Source organism: Procambarus clarkii, chromosome 47 (assembly GCF_040958095.1).
Source record: "Procambarus clarkii isolate CNS0578487 chromosome 47, FALCON_Pclarkii_2.0, whole genome shotgun sequence".
Classification (NCBI taxonomy): Eukaryota; Metazoa; Arthropoda; class Malacostraca; order Decapoda; family Cambaridae; genus Procambarus; species Procambarus clarkii.
In genome coordinates, this window is record NC_091196.1 from 17,680,236 (window position 1) to 17,695,744 (window position 15,509).

General features: G+C 39.4%; 1 protein-coding gene across 4 annotated transcripts in view; it reads right to left on the reverse strand.

Moving 5' to 3' along the window:
- LOC123762887 (uncharacterized) overlaps positions 1 to 13,226 on the reverse strand; it is a 226,765-nt gene extending 213,539 nt beyond the window's left edge. For 2 of the 4 annotated variants that reach the window (XM_069302007.1, XM_069302005.1), the window contains exons 1-7: positions 12,959 to 13,225; positions 9,304 to 9,463; positions 8,210 to 8,410; positions 7,778 to 7,973; positions 5,896 to 6,050; positions 3,651 to 3,829; positions 1,911 to 2,085 (exon numbers count right to left, since the gene is read on the reverse strand). In XM_069302007.1, coding sequence (XP_069158108.1) covers positions 1,911 to 2,085; positions 3,651 to 3,829; positions 5,896 to 6,050; positions 7,778 to 7,973; positions 8,210 to 8,410; positions 9,304 to 9,459 — 1,062 coding nt within the window. In that variant the 5' untranslated portion in view covers positions 9,460 to 9,463; positions 12,959 to 13,225. Of the gene's footprint in view, positions 1 to 1,910; positions 2,086 to 3,650; positions 3,830 to 5,895; positions 6,051 to 7,777; positions 7,974 to 8,209; positions 8,411 to 9,303; positions 9,464 to 12,958 lie in introns of all 4 variants that reach the window. The other 2 variants (XM_069302006.1, XM_069302004.1) reach the window with 1 other exon arrangement.
- Positions 13,227 to 15,509: the final 2,283 nt, after the last annotated feature.

Here is a 15,509-nt window from a genome sequence, read left to right on the forward strand (position 1 = left end):
CTTGAAGTTTCAGGTCCCAAGAATTCTTCCCTATCAATTTTATAAATTCCAGTTACCATTTGAACGGAATGATCATACTGCCTGTGCAGACGAGGAGTCACAATAACGTGGCTGAAATATGTTGACCAAACCACACGCTAGAAAGTGAAGGGACGACGAAGTTTTGGTCCGTCCTGGACCATTCTCACAATCGACTTGAGAATGGTTCAGGATGGACCGAAACGTTGTCATCCCTTCACTTTCTAGTGTGTGGTCTGGTCAACATCATACTGACTCTCTTTATCTTCCTGTTTTGCCATATTTAATGCCTCTAACCTCTCCTCATAGCTCTTGTCCTTCAGTTTTGGGAGCCATTTAGTTGCCAGTCTTTGCACCATTTCCAGTTTGTTGATGTACTTCAGATATGGGCACCATACAACTGCTGCATATTACAATTTGGTCTAATAAAAGGTTGTGAACAATTTCTTTAGTATTTCACCATTCATATATTTAAAAGTAATTCTGAATTTGGAAAGTATAGGTAGGCTCCTTGCACGATGTTCTTTATGTGGTCCTCAGGTGATAGTTTTCTACCTAGAACCACCCCTAGATCCTGTTCTTTATCAGAATTCTTTCAAGATTTCTCACAATTTTTAGGTTGTGTGAAGTCTGTTCTATTATTCCACATTCCATAACATGGCATTCATTCACATTAAATTTCATTTGCCTGGTTGTGCTCAATACACTTGTTTTTGTCCAAGATCCGGATTCACGAAGCAGTTACGCAAGCACTTACGAACCTGTAGATCTTTTCTCAATCTTTGGTGGCATTGTTTACAATTATTAAACAATTAATGAGCTCCGAAGCACCAAAGTTATAACAATAGCAACAGTCGATTGGGAAGTTTTCATGCTTGTAACCCGTTTAATAAATGTAACCAAAGGTGTCAAAGAATGAGGAAAGATGTACATGTTCACAAGTCCTTGCGTAACTGCTTTATGAATCCAAGTCCGGGTCTTCTTTAAGGGCATGACAATCGTCTAAGTTTCTAATCTTCCTTCCCTATTATCTTAGCATCATCAGCAAACATTTCATATAATTCTGAATTCCACCTGATAGATTGTTTATGTAGACAATGAACATTACTGGTGCAAGAACTGAACCCTGTGGTACTTCACTCGTGACATCTCTCCAGTTTGATATATTGCTTCTAATTACTGTCCTCATTTTTGTCAGAAAATTTGTCATCCATGTTAGAAGGTTACCTGTTACTCCTCCAGTATGTTCCAGTTTCCAGAACAACCTCTCATAGGGAACTCTGTTGAAAGCACTTTTTAGGTCCGGATACATGCAGTCACCCCATTCATCTCTTTCTTGTAAAATCTCTGGGTCTATCATAGAAACTGAGTAAATTCCTTACACAGGATCTTCCAGATTGAAAACCATACAGTCTGTCTGTCATTATATCATTTTTCTCCAAGTGTTCTACCCATTTAGTTTTAATTATTTTAGTGGGCCAGGGTAAATGCAGGCCAATTAACTACCTAGGAAGTGAACCCAGAACCATAATCAAAGTTAAATACAAAGCACGGGAACCTGCAATGCAGGCAACATAAAATATAGCCATGAAGGAGAAAGGAAAAATATAGCAAAAGCAACATGAAATGGTAATCAATGTACCTTCTTGTCAGGGAGGTGTGTCAAGCAGTCAAGCTACTAAACACCACCCATCAAAACAATAGGTCATGCCATACCAACACACCTGCCAATGCACACACTTTTGAAGTTGCTCTATTCTATTGGAGCAATGATAGTGAAAATCTATGACCACTACTGAACTGGTGGTGTTCTTTATGCTGCTCTTATGAGGCTTTTCACATAGTGGGAGAGGTCAACTCCAGCCTAGGAAGTATAAAAAATCATAACATACCTTGACAGTGGATAAGGCTTGAGGTTTCAGTCTGATATTTTTAGCGTGCTCAGCATATCGTAATGTATTCGTTGTCTCATACTTGTTGAAGTCTGCGGGGTTCACACAAGCAATCATTGCAGTTTGGCAGTTTCCACTAAGAGAATCTTTAAGAAGTCTTGTCAATATAGAGTCCCTGAAAATATGAAAAAACATATCAATCTAATATCATCAATACTGTTTCACACTAACATGGGTTAAAGATATGCACACATGATTATTAAATTTGCAATAATACCCAAAGACATGCATATCAAAACTGAAGAAGGTCCAGATATTATCACCATACCATATTCATTAAACATGCTTAACCTGTTGGCCGAGAGCGGTGGTCAGGCCCCCTTGGTTGTGGGGATTCAGTACTAAGAAGTTTCTAGCTAGTTTGAAAGAAGCCCTTGTTTCAAGCAACTCTGCAACTCTTTTACAGAGCTGCTTGGCAGGTTCAAGGTTTCACTTTCTGTGAACCTTCCAGTTGTCTAAAATGTTTTGCCAACTTTCCGGACGCTTTCCCTGTGGTGTGGTGAAGTGTCACTCGCTCCCTGCACCTCTGAAGGGGCCTAGATTGTGGCTCCATCCTCAGTAGGCCAAACATCTTTCCTGACTGATGTGACCCACCAGTATGGAGCCATCTCAGCAAGATGGCTTCCAGTAACCACCATGGGGCTCCCAAGAAAGGCAGATAAAATGCAAAAAATCAAGACACTCGCAGAAAATAGTTTTGACAGAACACCAAACAAAACTCAAAATTATTCAAACAAGCAAATTATCACCTTGCTGCTTTCCCCCTGCAGTGCTAGTCTACCAGGGGTCTGGGGCCACCCAGCCCATTACACTCCTCTGGTGCTAAAACCTCTCACTAGTTCATTTTCCTCAGTAACTGGTTTTCTGTTGTCATAGTTAAGCATTGGCTTTCCTAAATAATTACTTTTTGTGAGTACTTTGTCAGTCGAGTTTCTTGTATTTTAATCGACTTGAGTTGTGGTTTTAGAATTAGCATCCCTGGTATGCTGTTTAGCAAAGGTTATAAGCAAACACTTATCTTCTCTGATGCTGGCGATTCCTCCCTCAGGTGAACTAGTTTTAAACTTTTTCCATATCTCAGGTGATGCAATATGCAAGGCTCGGCTGAACAATTGTTCCATGAGCACTTGTGAATTGTAATGTCCTTGTGAGCTTTCCTCACTCCACCACAGCCAGCAACTTTGGTATGTAGCCCCAGTAAGCCAATTTTTGTATTTTATATAGTCTGGAAAAATTAAGCTAAAAACCAAACTTAAATATTCTTAGGCCTAGTATAGCACATGTATGCACTATATTAGGCTTAAGATGGCTAGGTTTTATTAGCAACAAATAGAAAACTTTCAGTCTGTTCAAATTCAATAATACAAAAGTCTACTTTCTCCTGAGCCATCATGACATTTGTACTATCAGCCACATAATTACTATAAGCACATACTGCCATTTTAGGAGGCAAGGCTGTGTTATTACCAATACAATATTTTGTGGTGCTTGGTTAAAGTATCTAGTGAAGCTATAATGTACTGTCATGTACTTTTGTACACAACATTATAACTTTTTGTGGCTGGGAGGATTCAACTAAATATTCAATCACGACTACTGTACATATCCAATCACGACTGGAACCTAAGTACGTGTAATCAGATTGGAGGAATGTCTAAGAGTACTAAAATTGTATCATACCTGTAAGGAACATGAACAACTGTTATGCTGCTTAGTGCAGACAGAACCTTTCCTAGTGTTAGCAAGCCTTTGTTAATGTTGACACCTTCAGTAAACTTCTGTCCCGACGTCTGTGCTCGGCCAACACCCTCCGCTCCAGCTAGGTCGACGAGCTTGAGGCATCCACAATGCTTGCCATTCTGCAATGATCCCCCCAAAAAAGAAAGCATTGAATGTAAAGAAATCCCCTTTACTGGGCATACTCAGTAGCTCAACAGTGGTTCCGATTCCAGAGACAGCCACACAATTACCATGTTTAGCCATTTTCACTTAATTCTATGACAGGTTCACCAAAATAAGACAAGAGAAGGAAGGATAAGTACACATCTTTCTAGATTGCCAAAAAGCTTTTCATGCAATTCCTCACAAGAGACCATTGCACAAAGTGCAGAGACAAGCAGGGATAACAGAAAGACACTGGACAGAATACGGGAGAGAACTATCACAATATAGCACCAAGCCATTACGACTATATAGACCTTGGAAGGGATTAGGATAAGGATTTGGGATGGAAAGGGGGAGAGGAATGGTGCCCAACCACTTCGACAGTTGGAGATTGAACATCGACCTTCACGAGACCGAGAGCGAGACCGTCGCTCTACCGTCCAGCCCAAGTGGCTGGGCAACTGGGTATAGGAATATTTGAACAAGATGTCCTGGGATCATTACTCGTTTTAATTTATGTAAATGATCTTGCAGAGGAAGTGAGCTCATACATGTTGACGTTTACAAATAATGCCAAGTTAATGAGAAGAGTAAGAAGTGAAGAGGACTGTAGGGTGCAGCAAGAAAATTTTGGCAAATTTCAGGAGTAGATAAATGGTTATTGGAATTCAATTCAAATAAGTGTAAATTAATGAAAATAGGTAGAATGGATGAGAACTGTATTTAATTACATCATAAGGAAAAGAAAATTAAACAATAAGAGAAATAGACATTGGAGTAGACAATCCCAACATTAACACCAAAAGCTCATGTTGAGAGGATAACATCAGAAGCATGTGGGAAGTTACCAAACATAAGACGATCATTTAAGAATCAAAACAAGGAGCTTTCAAGTCCATACACACTGCTTACATGAAACAATAACTTTAAGTATACCAACATGGAATACCCACCTTGTTAAGCATAAAGACAAGCTTGAGAGTTTAGAGGTTTGCAAGTAGGTTGGTACCAGAATTCAGAGGCCTCACCTATGAGGACAGGATGAGAAAACTCAGCCTCACAACTTTAGGAGATAAGAAACAGAGGGGATATGATAACTATGTAAAAGATCTTTAGGGAAAATAAAGTGGATAACGGAAGGCTATTTAAACTAATTAGAGGTAGGACAAGGGGGGGAATAAGAATGGAAGCTGCACATGCAATAGAGTCGAAGAGATGTCAGGAAGTTCTCATTCCAGGTAACAATGGTCGGCAAGTGGAATGCATCAAAGGAAGAGATTGTTGAAGCAATTCCATCCACAACTTTTAAGACAAAATATGATGAAAATGGTAATGATTAAAAAGATAATTAGCACAGCAGGAATAAACAGCTAGGTGGCAGGGCATAAAGAGCTAGATCTCACTCCTCCATCGTCACTGATAGGTAAGTTAAGCACCAAGCTTCTGGAATTGTGCAGGCCTACTGAACACCACTGGCTTTAGTACCAGACAGAGCCAGCTACCAGACTTCTGGATTTGTACGGGCCTACCCATCACCGGGACCATAATCTGGTGTGCTCGGAGACAATAGAAGCAGAGATCTAAACAACCCGATAACGAAATAAAATGACCAGATGATACCATGCAGGCAAAGCAAAACAAGTTATGTATCTTGATGAAAGAAAGGAAAGACAGAACTAAGGAATGCAGTATTTTGCTTGATGCCAACAAATCAAGCACTAGTATACCAGTGAGCAAGCAGAGGGCAGCTCAGGTCACCCCAGGGTTCCACCTGCCTCCCCAACTAACACACTGCCCAAAGCCCCCACGGGGAAGTAGGGTTTAAAGGGGGGCAGGTATGGGGAGCTACCAAGGCAACTTGAAAGGGGAAGAAGAAACCTTCACCCAAAAAAAAAGCAAGACAGTGCCAAGGCCAACCAACAAACAAAGCAAGACAGTGCCAAGGCCAACCAGTAAGAAGCAGCAGTAGAGTATAGTACTGGGCATAACTGACATTTCACAAATAGCCACAACAGAGAGGACATATAAGAAAAACACTTACTTTTAATGTGAGGTATATAACAGCATGGGAGCGTGAAGAATGCTGATTCATCGCCGTTGATCCGACACTTCGTAATTTATTCCCCTTTTCTAGAAATATTAGCCCTTCCTCAATGCTTTTTATTTCCTTCTCCACCATTCCAACTGCTGACATACCTTTGATGCAATTTAAGAAATAAATTGTACCACTGTTAAATTGTCATAGAAAAATAATCATATATTACACAAGCCAGAACAGCACAGCACTTTGAATTTGGAAGCAAACTTTAAAGAGAATACACTAAACAAAACTTTGAATGTTTGCTATACAGTGGTGTACGGCAAGTGTGGCACGTGCCTCGGGCGCCACTTGAAGGCGATGCCACAAACAGGTCCATTAAAGTCAGACTAACAGTCCTAGGATGGTAAAAAACTAAATTTTTTTCATATGTATGATCTGTCTATGATTATCATGGGCAAGAAGCACTGCACAGTGTTAAACCACTGCAGTAGTTTAACAAATGCTCCCCCAATGCTACCTCATTATACAGCCATTACAATATCAGACGATCCTAAAAATAAAATAAATCGGCCAGGGCTTACCTTGAAAAGGGGGAGAAAAAGACAAAGAACAGACACAGCTACTCAGCAACAAGGTGAATCAACCAAGAGACATTTACCAAGCAGCCAGAAGCCAGCATCCTGTTATAGCACCAAAAACCTCCAACCTGAATATTCACCATGGAAGACATTGACAAAGAAGGCTAACAAGAGCCATTAAGTTGCACACAAGAACATAAGGATAAGCCTCAGGATGGCTAAACCAGACGACATGTCAAACCATCAGAAAAAAGCAAGCCAGAGAACAAGTGACCAACATCACAGGATTAACAAACAGTGCATCCACATGAGCTCCTGTGGAATATGCAAAAATGACAGCACCTCCAATGGAGCAGGGCACGACCCACCTCCAATGGGACAGGGCACGATGCACCTCCAATGGGGCCGGGCATGATGCACTGTAATTGGCCAGCCAGAGGTGAAAGAAAGCCTGCCATCTTAAAGGAAGGGGATGAACATACATCAACCACAAATGCCAATAAGATGAACTGGGCCATGGCTGAATGATTAGAGGTAACAGTGTAAGCATCAACAGGCCATCCAATGAGATCCAAGCTAGAAAAAACAACCACTGGAACAGACAGGAGAAAATGGCTGAAGAAGCAGGAGGCAATAGGCCTGTCAATCCACCCTATACTGCTCCAATGAAAGCTATAAATGTGACAAAACTAGTCATCTGGTCCCCTTACAGGTGACTATAAACCAGCCCTGTTGATCAAGACAAAGGAGAAGCCCCAGACCAGAGGAAAAGATACAGAAAATTCCACTGACACCAGTAAAAATAAAAATGCCTCCACACCACACTAGCAAGGGGGAGGGGGACTAATTCCACAAAGTGAATGGATCCACCTGTGAAAACCCAAATGTCTTCCATAGTCAACGGAATGATTCACCCACTGACCACTACTTTGAAATCAGACAAACAGGAGAGAACATACACAAACCCACCTACACACTCAGAACATGAAACCGCACCGAGTTATAATACAAAGTTAAGGAGCGATTGCATAAAATATAATCATTTATTTCAGATAATTAAAACAAACTTTTACAAATGGACAAATGTCACAACATTAAGACTGACTAAATTAGCAAAGAAGTTTCAGTAAAAACTCACATGATAAACTATGAAATACAGTAATTAACGTTTACATAATAGGCCTTACATGGTTACTGTCCAACCTTACTACAGATTTAGATGAACAAATATAAGCATATTTGTTCATCTAAATAAGAACAAATATTCCTACCACAAATATTACGATTCACCATCATAATCCTACCTCCATCAGTTGCAGGTTTTGTTTCCAGAGACACTCTGGTTGGGCCCAAGAGGTCAAAGATGGCCTCATTGTAGACCTCCATCATCGAGATCTTGAGACTCCGCGAACCCTCAGTTCCCATGTCTTGTGACGGCTGATGATTCTCATCCTTGCCAAGGAGTGCCTGCATTGCTCTTTGTAAAATGCCTTCACCCTCCTGTAAGCAGTGTTGTGATATCAGCACCAATACTAAACAAATCTTACATAAACCTGCATGTCATAGATAGTATTAATATAAAGTAATTAAAGGTTTAGTATATACTAAACTTAATTTTGGCCTCCATTTTATCTTATCAATTAGGCAAATATGAGAAGTGAAACTAATGACAAAAAACTCACTATAGGAAAATTAACCCAGTTCATAAGACAAACTTAAATACAAATAAAATTAACCTTTGCAATACAGGGATTTGTGCCCATGGTGAATGTCTTTCCTGATCCAGTTTGGCCATATGCGAAAACTGTCGCATTGTGACCACTCTCTACCTTGGCCACCAGAGGTGCCACTGCCGTCCTATATACTTCATCTTGTGAGCAACTGTCTTGAAATACATCATCATACTGGAATATTTTATCAGCCCCATCAACCACTACCTGAAAAATAAAAAAAAAATTATTAATCAAATGGGGGACAGCACATATTATAAAACATCATGCCCCTCACTATATAACACAATGCCCGTCAAACACACACCGAAACTACGACGTTGGTACAACGTTCTAACAAGTTTTATCACCTCCTAACCGGTTATAACAACCCATATAGCAAGTTGTAACAACGTTCTAGTACGTCATAAACACGTTAAGCCAAGATGTAACAACTTTATTGTAAGTTGTAACAAGTGGAAAATAGAGACAGTTTCGGTTTGTGTTTCCAGGGTGTACATATGCACTTCCATCATCTGGATTGTTGTACAGCATAACATTCTACACCTGATCCAGATTTGCATGATATTTGAGTTTTTTTTTTAGAAATCTTCCCTTTTTTGTTTATCCAGAAATATTTGAATTTTTTTTTAGTAAAAATATGTGCAGGACATTACTTTGCCTAATGATTGGAATTTCACAAGGATCCACTTGAAATCTGGACTTTTTTCTGAAACATTCAACATTTGGAAGGAAGATCCAGTGGTTAAATTCAGTCCGAAGTATCGAGGAATCTGTTGTAAGGTCCGGATTTAGGTGGTATATAGGGATATTTACATTGATCACACCACTGGAGAATGCTGAGAAATCTTTAAAACTATAATGATTCAGAAATGTTTTTATTAATTATGTTCCAGAATGCAGAATGAGGGTAAGGATACAAGTGGAACCTCGGAACTCTAACTCAATTGGTTCCAGAAGGCCGTTAAAGTGCCAATCTGTTTGTATCCACGACCTAATAGGAGGCAAGGAGGCCTTACCATGTATGTATGCTAAGGATACTACAAGAATCTTGTATACCTAATATAATCGATAGCTTATACATTACAGTATTCAGATACCTGCTTGTCAGAGGGATAAATATCCAAGATGTTTTTTGCTCCATTTTCTAATTCTTGTTGAAGAAGAGGACGTGTACGCACGTACACCTTCACCAATGTACAGGCAGTGCCGCCAACACCAGCAGACACCTGCAGGTTTCCAGGTGTCATAAACATGCTCCTGAAAAGTTTAAACAAAGAGATCTAATTGTCAGAAGACCGACAGGTTTCATATCAGCTATTAATATATTTCATATTACAGTGCAGCAGGATTGTTTTAAGGGGACATAAAACAATAAAAAAAAATTCATCCACATGATATATACTGTAGTATAAAATGTTAAAAAAGTCAACGTTATTTGGCATCATTATTGTGAAAATTACATCCCAATATGCTAAGAAATGGATTTTATATGAATTAAAAAAAGTGTGCAACTGGTACTGATAACAATAACACCTAGTTAGTGGAATTCATATTAATGCAGTGATAAAGAGATGCAGCACTTGTCCGACACACAGAGAAGAGTAGTAGTAGTAGTAAGGATGAGTGGGTATGCAACTGGTGCCTTCTAGGATGGCCGATTGCCACCTAGACGACAAAATTTCACAAATAATAATGATTAAGTACTGTATTTTACTACTGTAGTACTGTACTGTAAATACTGTTTGCTGTATTTTATTATATATCATATAAATAACTTTCCCAATGCCAATATTTCTTGTGTCCTCCATTATTTTTTTTTGGGGGGGGGGGGGGGGGGGGGGAATTTCTCCTTTGTTTCTTATTTGATTTTGTTGTGGCTTCTACATCTTGAAGAATGCACACCCGTCACTAAGTATGTGCAGTGTGAATGAAATTGGTCAACATGTAATTCAGCCACAGGTGGCACAATTTGACTTAATTTTTGGGGGCCAATTTTTTCACAGATTTCAAACTATTTTCTTTGTCTCATTAGGTTGTTTTGCTGAATGGAGACCAGATTAGGGCTTTATCACCTATTTAAAGTATACTTACATATCCCCTAACCCATTATAATTACAGTATACCTATATTTTGTTTTTTGAAGTTATTTTTTCTTACATTGACCTACAACTTTCACATACCTGTACTGTATTTCAGTACAAATGATTCTTCAATTATAGTAGAGTATCTCTAAAATAGGAATTTCAACTTTGAGTCAGCATCAAAAAGTCCTTTTTTGACCGATTATCACCATTTTCACACAGTGTGCAAAGCTCTCTTCTAAAATGTCGTTACATGGATTTTTCATAAATGCCAAACTTTTGGAGTTGCATAATAAATGAACTAAACTAAAACTAACTAAAACTGTCCTTTACATTTTAACGTCGATTTGAAATCTGAAATTTTCAATTTTTTATTTATAAATATTATATATATTTGTTTCTTGGTTCTCATGTTACGTTGGTGATCATTTAGAAAAAGTTGGAGCATTTGCCATGTAGATTATGCAAAACAAAAATTGAAGGGGTTTGAGGAAGTTTGAGAAACATTTTACATCCCCTTAATGTATAAGAACTATATACAGTATTAAATTTCCATTAAAATCATTTCACAAACTTTGCATAGTAATATTATATTTCTTTACTTGGCAAGAGCTATTAAGGTGCTGTAAATTAACTGAAACCACCATGATTACCTTCATATACATTATTTTTATTGATTTATTTATATACAAGAAGGCACATTGGGTGTGTGAGAGTACATAACATTGTTCTTACAGTCTTACAAAGCCACTAACATACAGTGTTTCAGGCAGGTCCTTAAACTAACACAAGTGAATATGAAGAGATACATTGTAGCAAAATTTAAGTTCAACATAACTACAATATAAATTGACAGGGGGGATGATTGCACTGGTAAAGATGCATGTCTTAAGTACTAGTACTAATATTAGGGGAAGTGGGTAGCACAAGACAGTGGGAGTTTGAAGCACAGTTATCTTGATCTCTTCTCGAATTATCTTGAGATGATTTCGGGGCTTTTTAGTGTCCCCGTGGCCCGGTCCTCGACCAGGCCTCCACCCCCAGGAAGCAGCCCATGACAGCTGACTAACTCCCAGGTACCTATTTTACTGCTAGTTAACAGGGGCATAGGGTGAAAGAAACTCTGCCCATTGTTTCTCGTCGGCGCCCGGGATCGAACCCGGGACCACAGGATCACAAGTCCAGCGTGCTGTCCGTTCGGCCAACCGGCGACCCTCCCTCCGGCTCACAGGCTAGGAAACTTTGAGGATGAAATTAAGTACTCTTTGGTTTTACTTTTGAATAAGGCATAGATTGGAAAAAAAATTTGACTTATTAATTTAATTTTATTAATTTCATTTTTTCATGTCATTAGAGAGTGAGTGATATAGACTGGGTGCTTTTATTTGCATGGAGTGTTTACACAGATTTAGTTTGACTCTGAGGACATCAAAGATATTTACCTGTGGTGGTGCTTATAGGTTCTATTACATCTGTCATGGAAGAGTTTCAGATGAGGATTAGCATTTAGGAACAACGATTTGTACGTGTAAATAGTACAAGAGAAAGTATGGCGCGAATGAACGTGTGATTTACTTCCAAATAAAATGTAGTACTGTAGGTCTTCACTATGTTAAATGAAACCAAGCCCCAGGGATAATCATGAGTACCTTCGACTTAAAGAAAAAGCAGGCAGTTATGCAACTGTATAAATCTCTGGTACATTATTGTACTTGGATTACATAATTACACTTCAATTATTGTATCAAAGCACAGAGACCTCATGTTCAGGACAGCTGCTCTGGAGAAGGTGCAACACCAGGCAACAAAAATTGCTCCAGATCGAGGTAAGTCAACTCTCGTACCAGGAACGGTTGAGGGCCACAGGGTTAACAACACTTCAAGCCAGGCATGACAGGGCGGATCTCAGTGAAACGTTCAAAATACTGAACAATTTGGAGGAATGTTCATTCTGATCATTCTTCAAAAGGTCAATTATAATCAGGGTACTGTGGTCAAATTGTCCACACGTTTCACACAACTCATTTTCCAATTCTTAATTGTATATACAGTATTAAGCTGGAATTGGGCTAGACTGGGGTGGGGTGGGTTAGGTTAGGGTTGACATTGTACCAGACACCTCACTCATGGATTTAAAAACCAGCACAATATGATGCAAGCCCTGCTAAGTGCAGCTCCAGCCCCAGCCTAGCCCCAGCCCAGCCCCCAGGCCAACCCCAGCCCTCAGCCCAACCCCAGCCCAGCCCAACCCCAGCCCAGCCCTAGCCCCAGCCCAGCCCTAGCCCAGCCCCCAGCCCTCAGCCTAACCCCAGCCCTCAGCCCCAGCCCAGCCCCCAGCCCTCAGCCTAACCCCAACCCCAGCCCCCAACCCAAGCCCTCAGCCCAGCCCCAGCCCTCAGCCCAGCCCCAGTCCAGCCCACACAGCCTAGCCGCATATGGGTCCCTTCACCACGAAGATTCATGCTATGTAACTGCATCATTTTTATAAATTTTGCAAGTATTTACCTACTTACTAGTTTCTTAGATTAAGGACCTGCCCGAAACGCTGCGCGTACTAGTGGCTTTACAAGAATGTAATTACTATGCTATGTATCCTCACAATCCCAATGTACCTTCTTGTATATATATATAAATAAATAAATAAATAAGAGAGGCAGCTGCGTCAAATCACCTGTGAGGCTGCCCCAGCACCAGCACTATCAGCGATGGTGCCCTTCACTGTGCCCCTGGGGCCACGTGGGACGGCTACTACCAGGACACAGGTACCCAGGCACTCCACCACCACCAGCAGGAACAGTAACAGCAGCAGTACCAGCAGTAGCAGCAGCAGCAGCAGCAGGAGGAGCGAGGGGGCCGTTGGGGAGTGTTTGAACTGTGAGCGGCGGCCGCTCCTGCTGCCACCTCCCGGAGCTCCAGCGATGCTTCCTCTCACTTCCTCAAACTCGCGTCCTCAACAATTAATAGTCACAAACTTTACTATAAAAGTAGCCAAATCATGTGTTTTTTTCAGCAACTGATTTGTTTTTCAGAGTACACCCCCAGCTTATTGTAATATTAGCCGAATAGTACATAGTCCGAATTGTATTTGTGCTGCTTTTTCAGCCATGTTCCTCCCTTTTTATCTCTTTTTTTTATTTTGTTCTCATCTCATTTTATTCTTTATGCTCAATTAGTATTAAGCTTTAGTCATTTAAGTTTTTCATGCCCGAAACGCTTTGCGTAATAGTGGCTTTAGGCATTGTATGTACTAGCTCTATCTATTAATCCATCACTCTTTGTACAATATCTTGTATGTATGTACCTTACCTAAATAAACATTTGATTTGATTAGTAAGTAATAGAGCTGTTCAATTGGGCTATAAGTAGCCCAAATATGGTCTCTTTGTAGCCCAAATTGGGTCTGTAAGTAGCCCAATCTACCTGGCCCTCCCGTCAATGTACCCTTTGTACCTGAATTTACCTGGTACTCTCACCTACTTCACAATGTACTATGTATATACCATGAACTATTTCAAAATGTACCGTTTGTACAGTGAAGTTCTTATGTATTGTATTATATGTACGGTGAAGTACTTCAAAATGTACAATTTCTACAGTGAAGTACAGTACAGTACTAGCTACTTCAAAATGTACTGTGATATGTACTTCAGAATGTATTGTTTGAACCATGTAGTACATCAGAATGTACTCCTTGTACCGTGAGGTACTTCAAAATGTACCGTTTGCACAATAGAGTACCAAAGAGTACCGTTTGTAGCGAGAAGCACTTCAGAATATACTTGGTACCGTGAAGTACTTCAAAATGTACCGTTTGTATGTGAAATACTCGATAATATCCTGTTTGTGCAGTGAAGTACTTCAATATGTACCATGAAGTACTTCAGAATGTACTGCTTGTACCGTGACGTACTTCAAAATGTACCGTTTGTACAGTGAAGTACTTCAGAATGTACTGTTTGTACCGTGACGTACTTCAAAAATGTACCGTGATAATTGACTGTGTCAGGGGACAGGCAGCCAGTGTATATGCATGCTAGAGAACTCTGGCTTGTAACTTATTTTGTTTGTATGTACATTTACCTAAATAAACTATTATTATTATTACTATAGTTCATAAAGAAGGCGAGACAGTTGACATAAACAATGACAAACCAATATCAAATCTACCGATACTATCAAAAATATTTGAAATAATTATTTACAAGCAACTCCAGATATTATATGGGAGGAATTTTATAGAAACTGGTAAAAATAATTATAATATAATATTTCCATGATTTAGTGTTTATCCCTTTGAAAGTAGTAAATTTATTATTTAGCCAAAGTTAATTTATTTTTGTATTGAGGCAAGTATTTTTTCCCCTGATTCCATGTATGACTAACCATCCTCTGAGATGGGAATACTGTATTAGATGAACTTATAGCTAGGTTATTGATCTACATTGTGTAATCTTTCATATAGAATAAGGTAGCAGCACATTGCTGAGTATACCTAAGCTGGTTAATCAAAATAAATCCACTCTTACCGTGTACAATTAAACATATTAATAAGTCTCTACCAGTTTGGCTTTCGTTCCCAAAAGTCTGCTTGATATAATGGACACAGCCCTTGACAAAAATTAGTTCCCAAATGGCCTCTTTGTTCCTCCAAGTAACCAGAGAAAGGCCTTTGATACTGTAAACCATGACTACCTCTTACTTAAACTTCACCACTATGGAATCCGAGGCCTTAGTTTGAGCTATATTCGATCTTATCTTAATGACAGACGCCATTTGTCTGTCAAAAAAAGTTTAAAAATTACAAAAATACCAAAAATAAAACCATTTGTAGCCATCAATGACATAACCTCCCCCCCCCTCTACCATTAACAGTAAGAGTGCCACAGGGAAGCATCTTAGGATCTCTCATATTTTTTATATAAATCAATGATTTGCCAATTTTTTATATATATATTTTTATAGTTCATAATGAATTCATACAAGAATTCTTACATTTTTGAAAGAACTCATGTAAATGTATTTGTCTTGTGCCGTCTTTCCTCTGAGCTGTTTCCCATGTTGAACTCTTGTATTCTTGTAACTGTCTCTAACATTCTTAAACCAATACTATTTGCTGACGCTACGACCTTCATCTAGTCAAACCCCTACCCCCCACACACTAAATAATGCTGTAAATAGCGAATTAAAATAAAAGTGCACTCATGGATGTCAACCAACACACA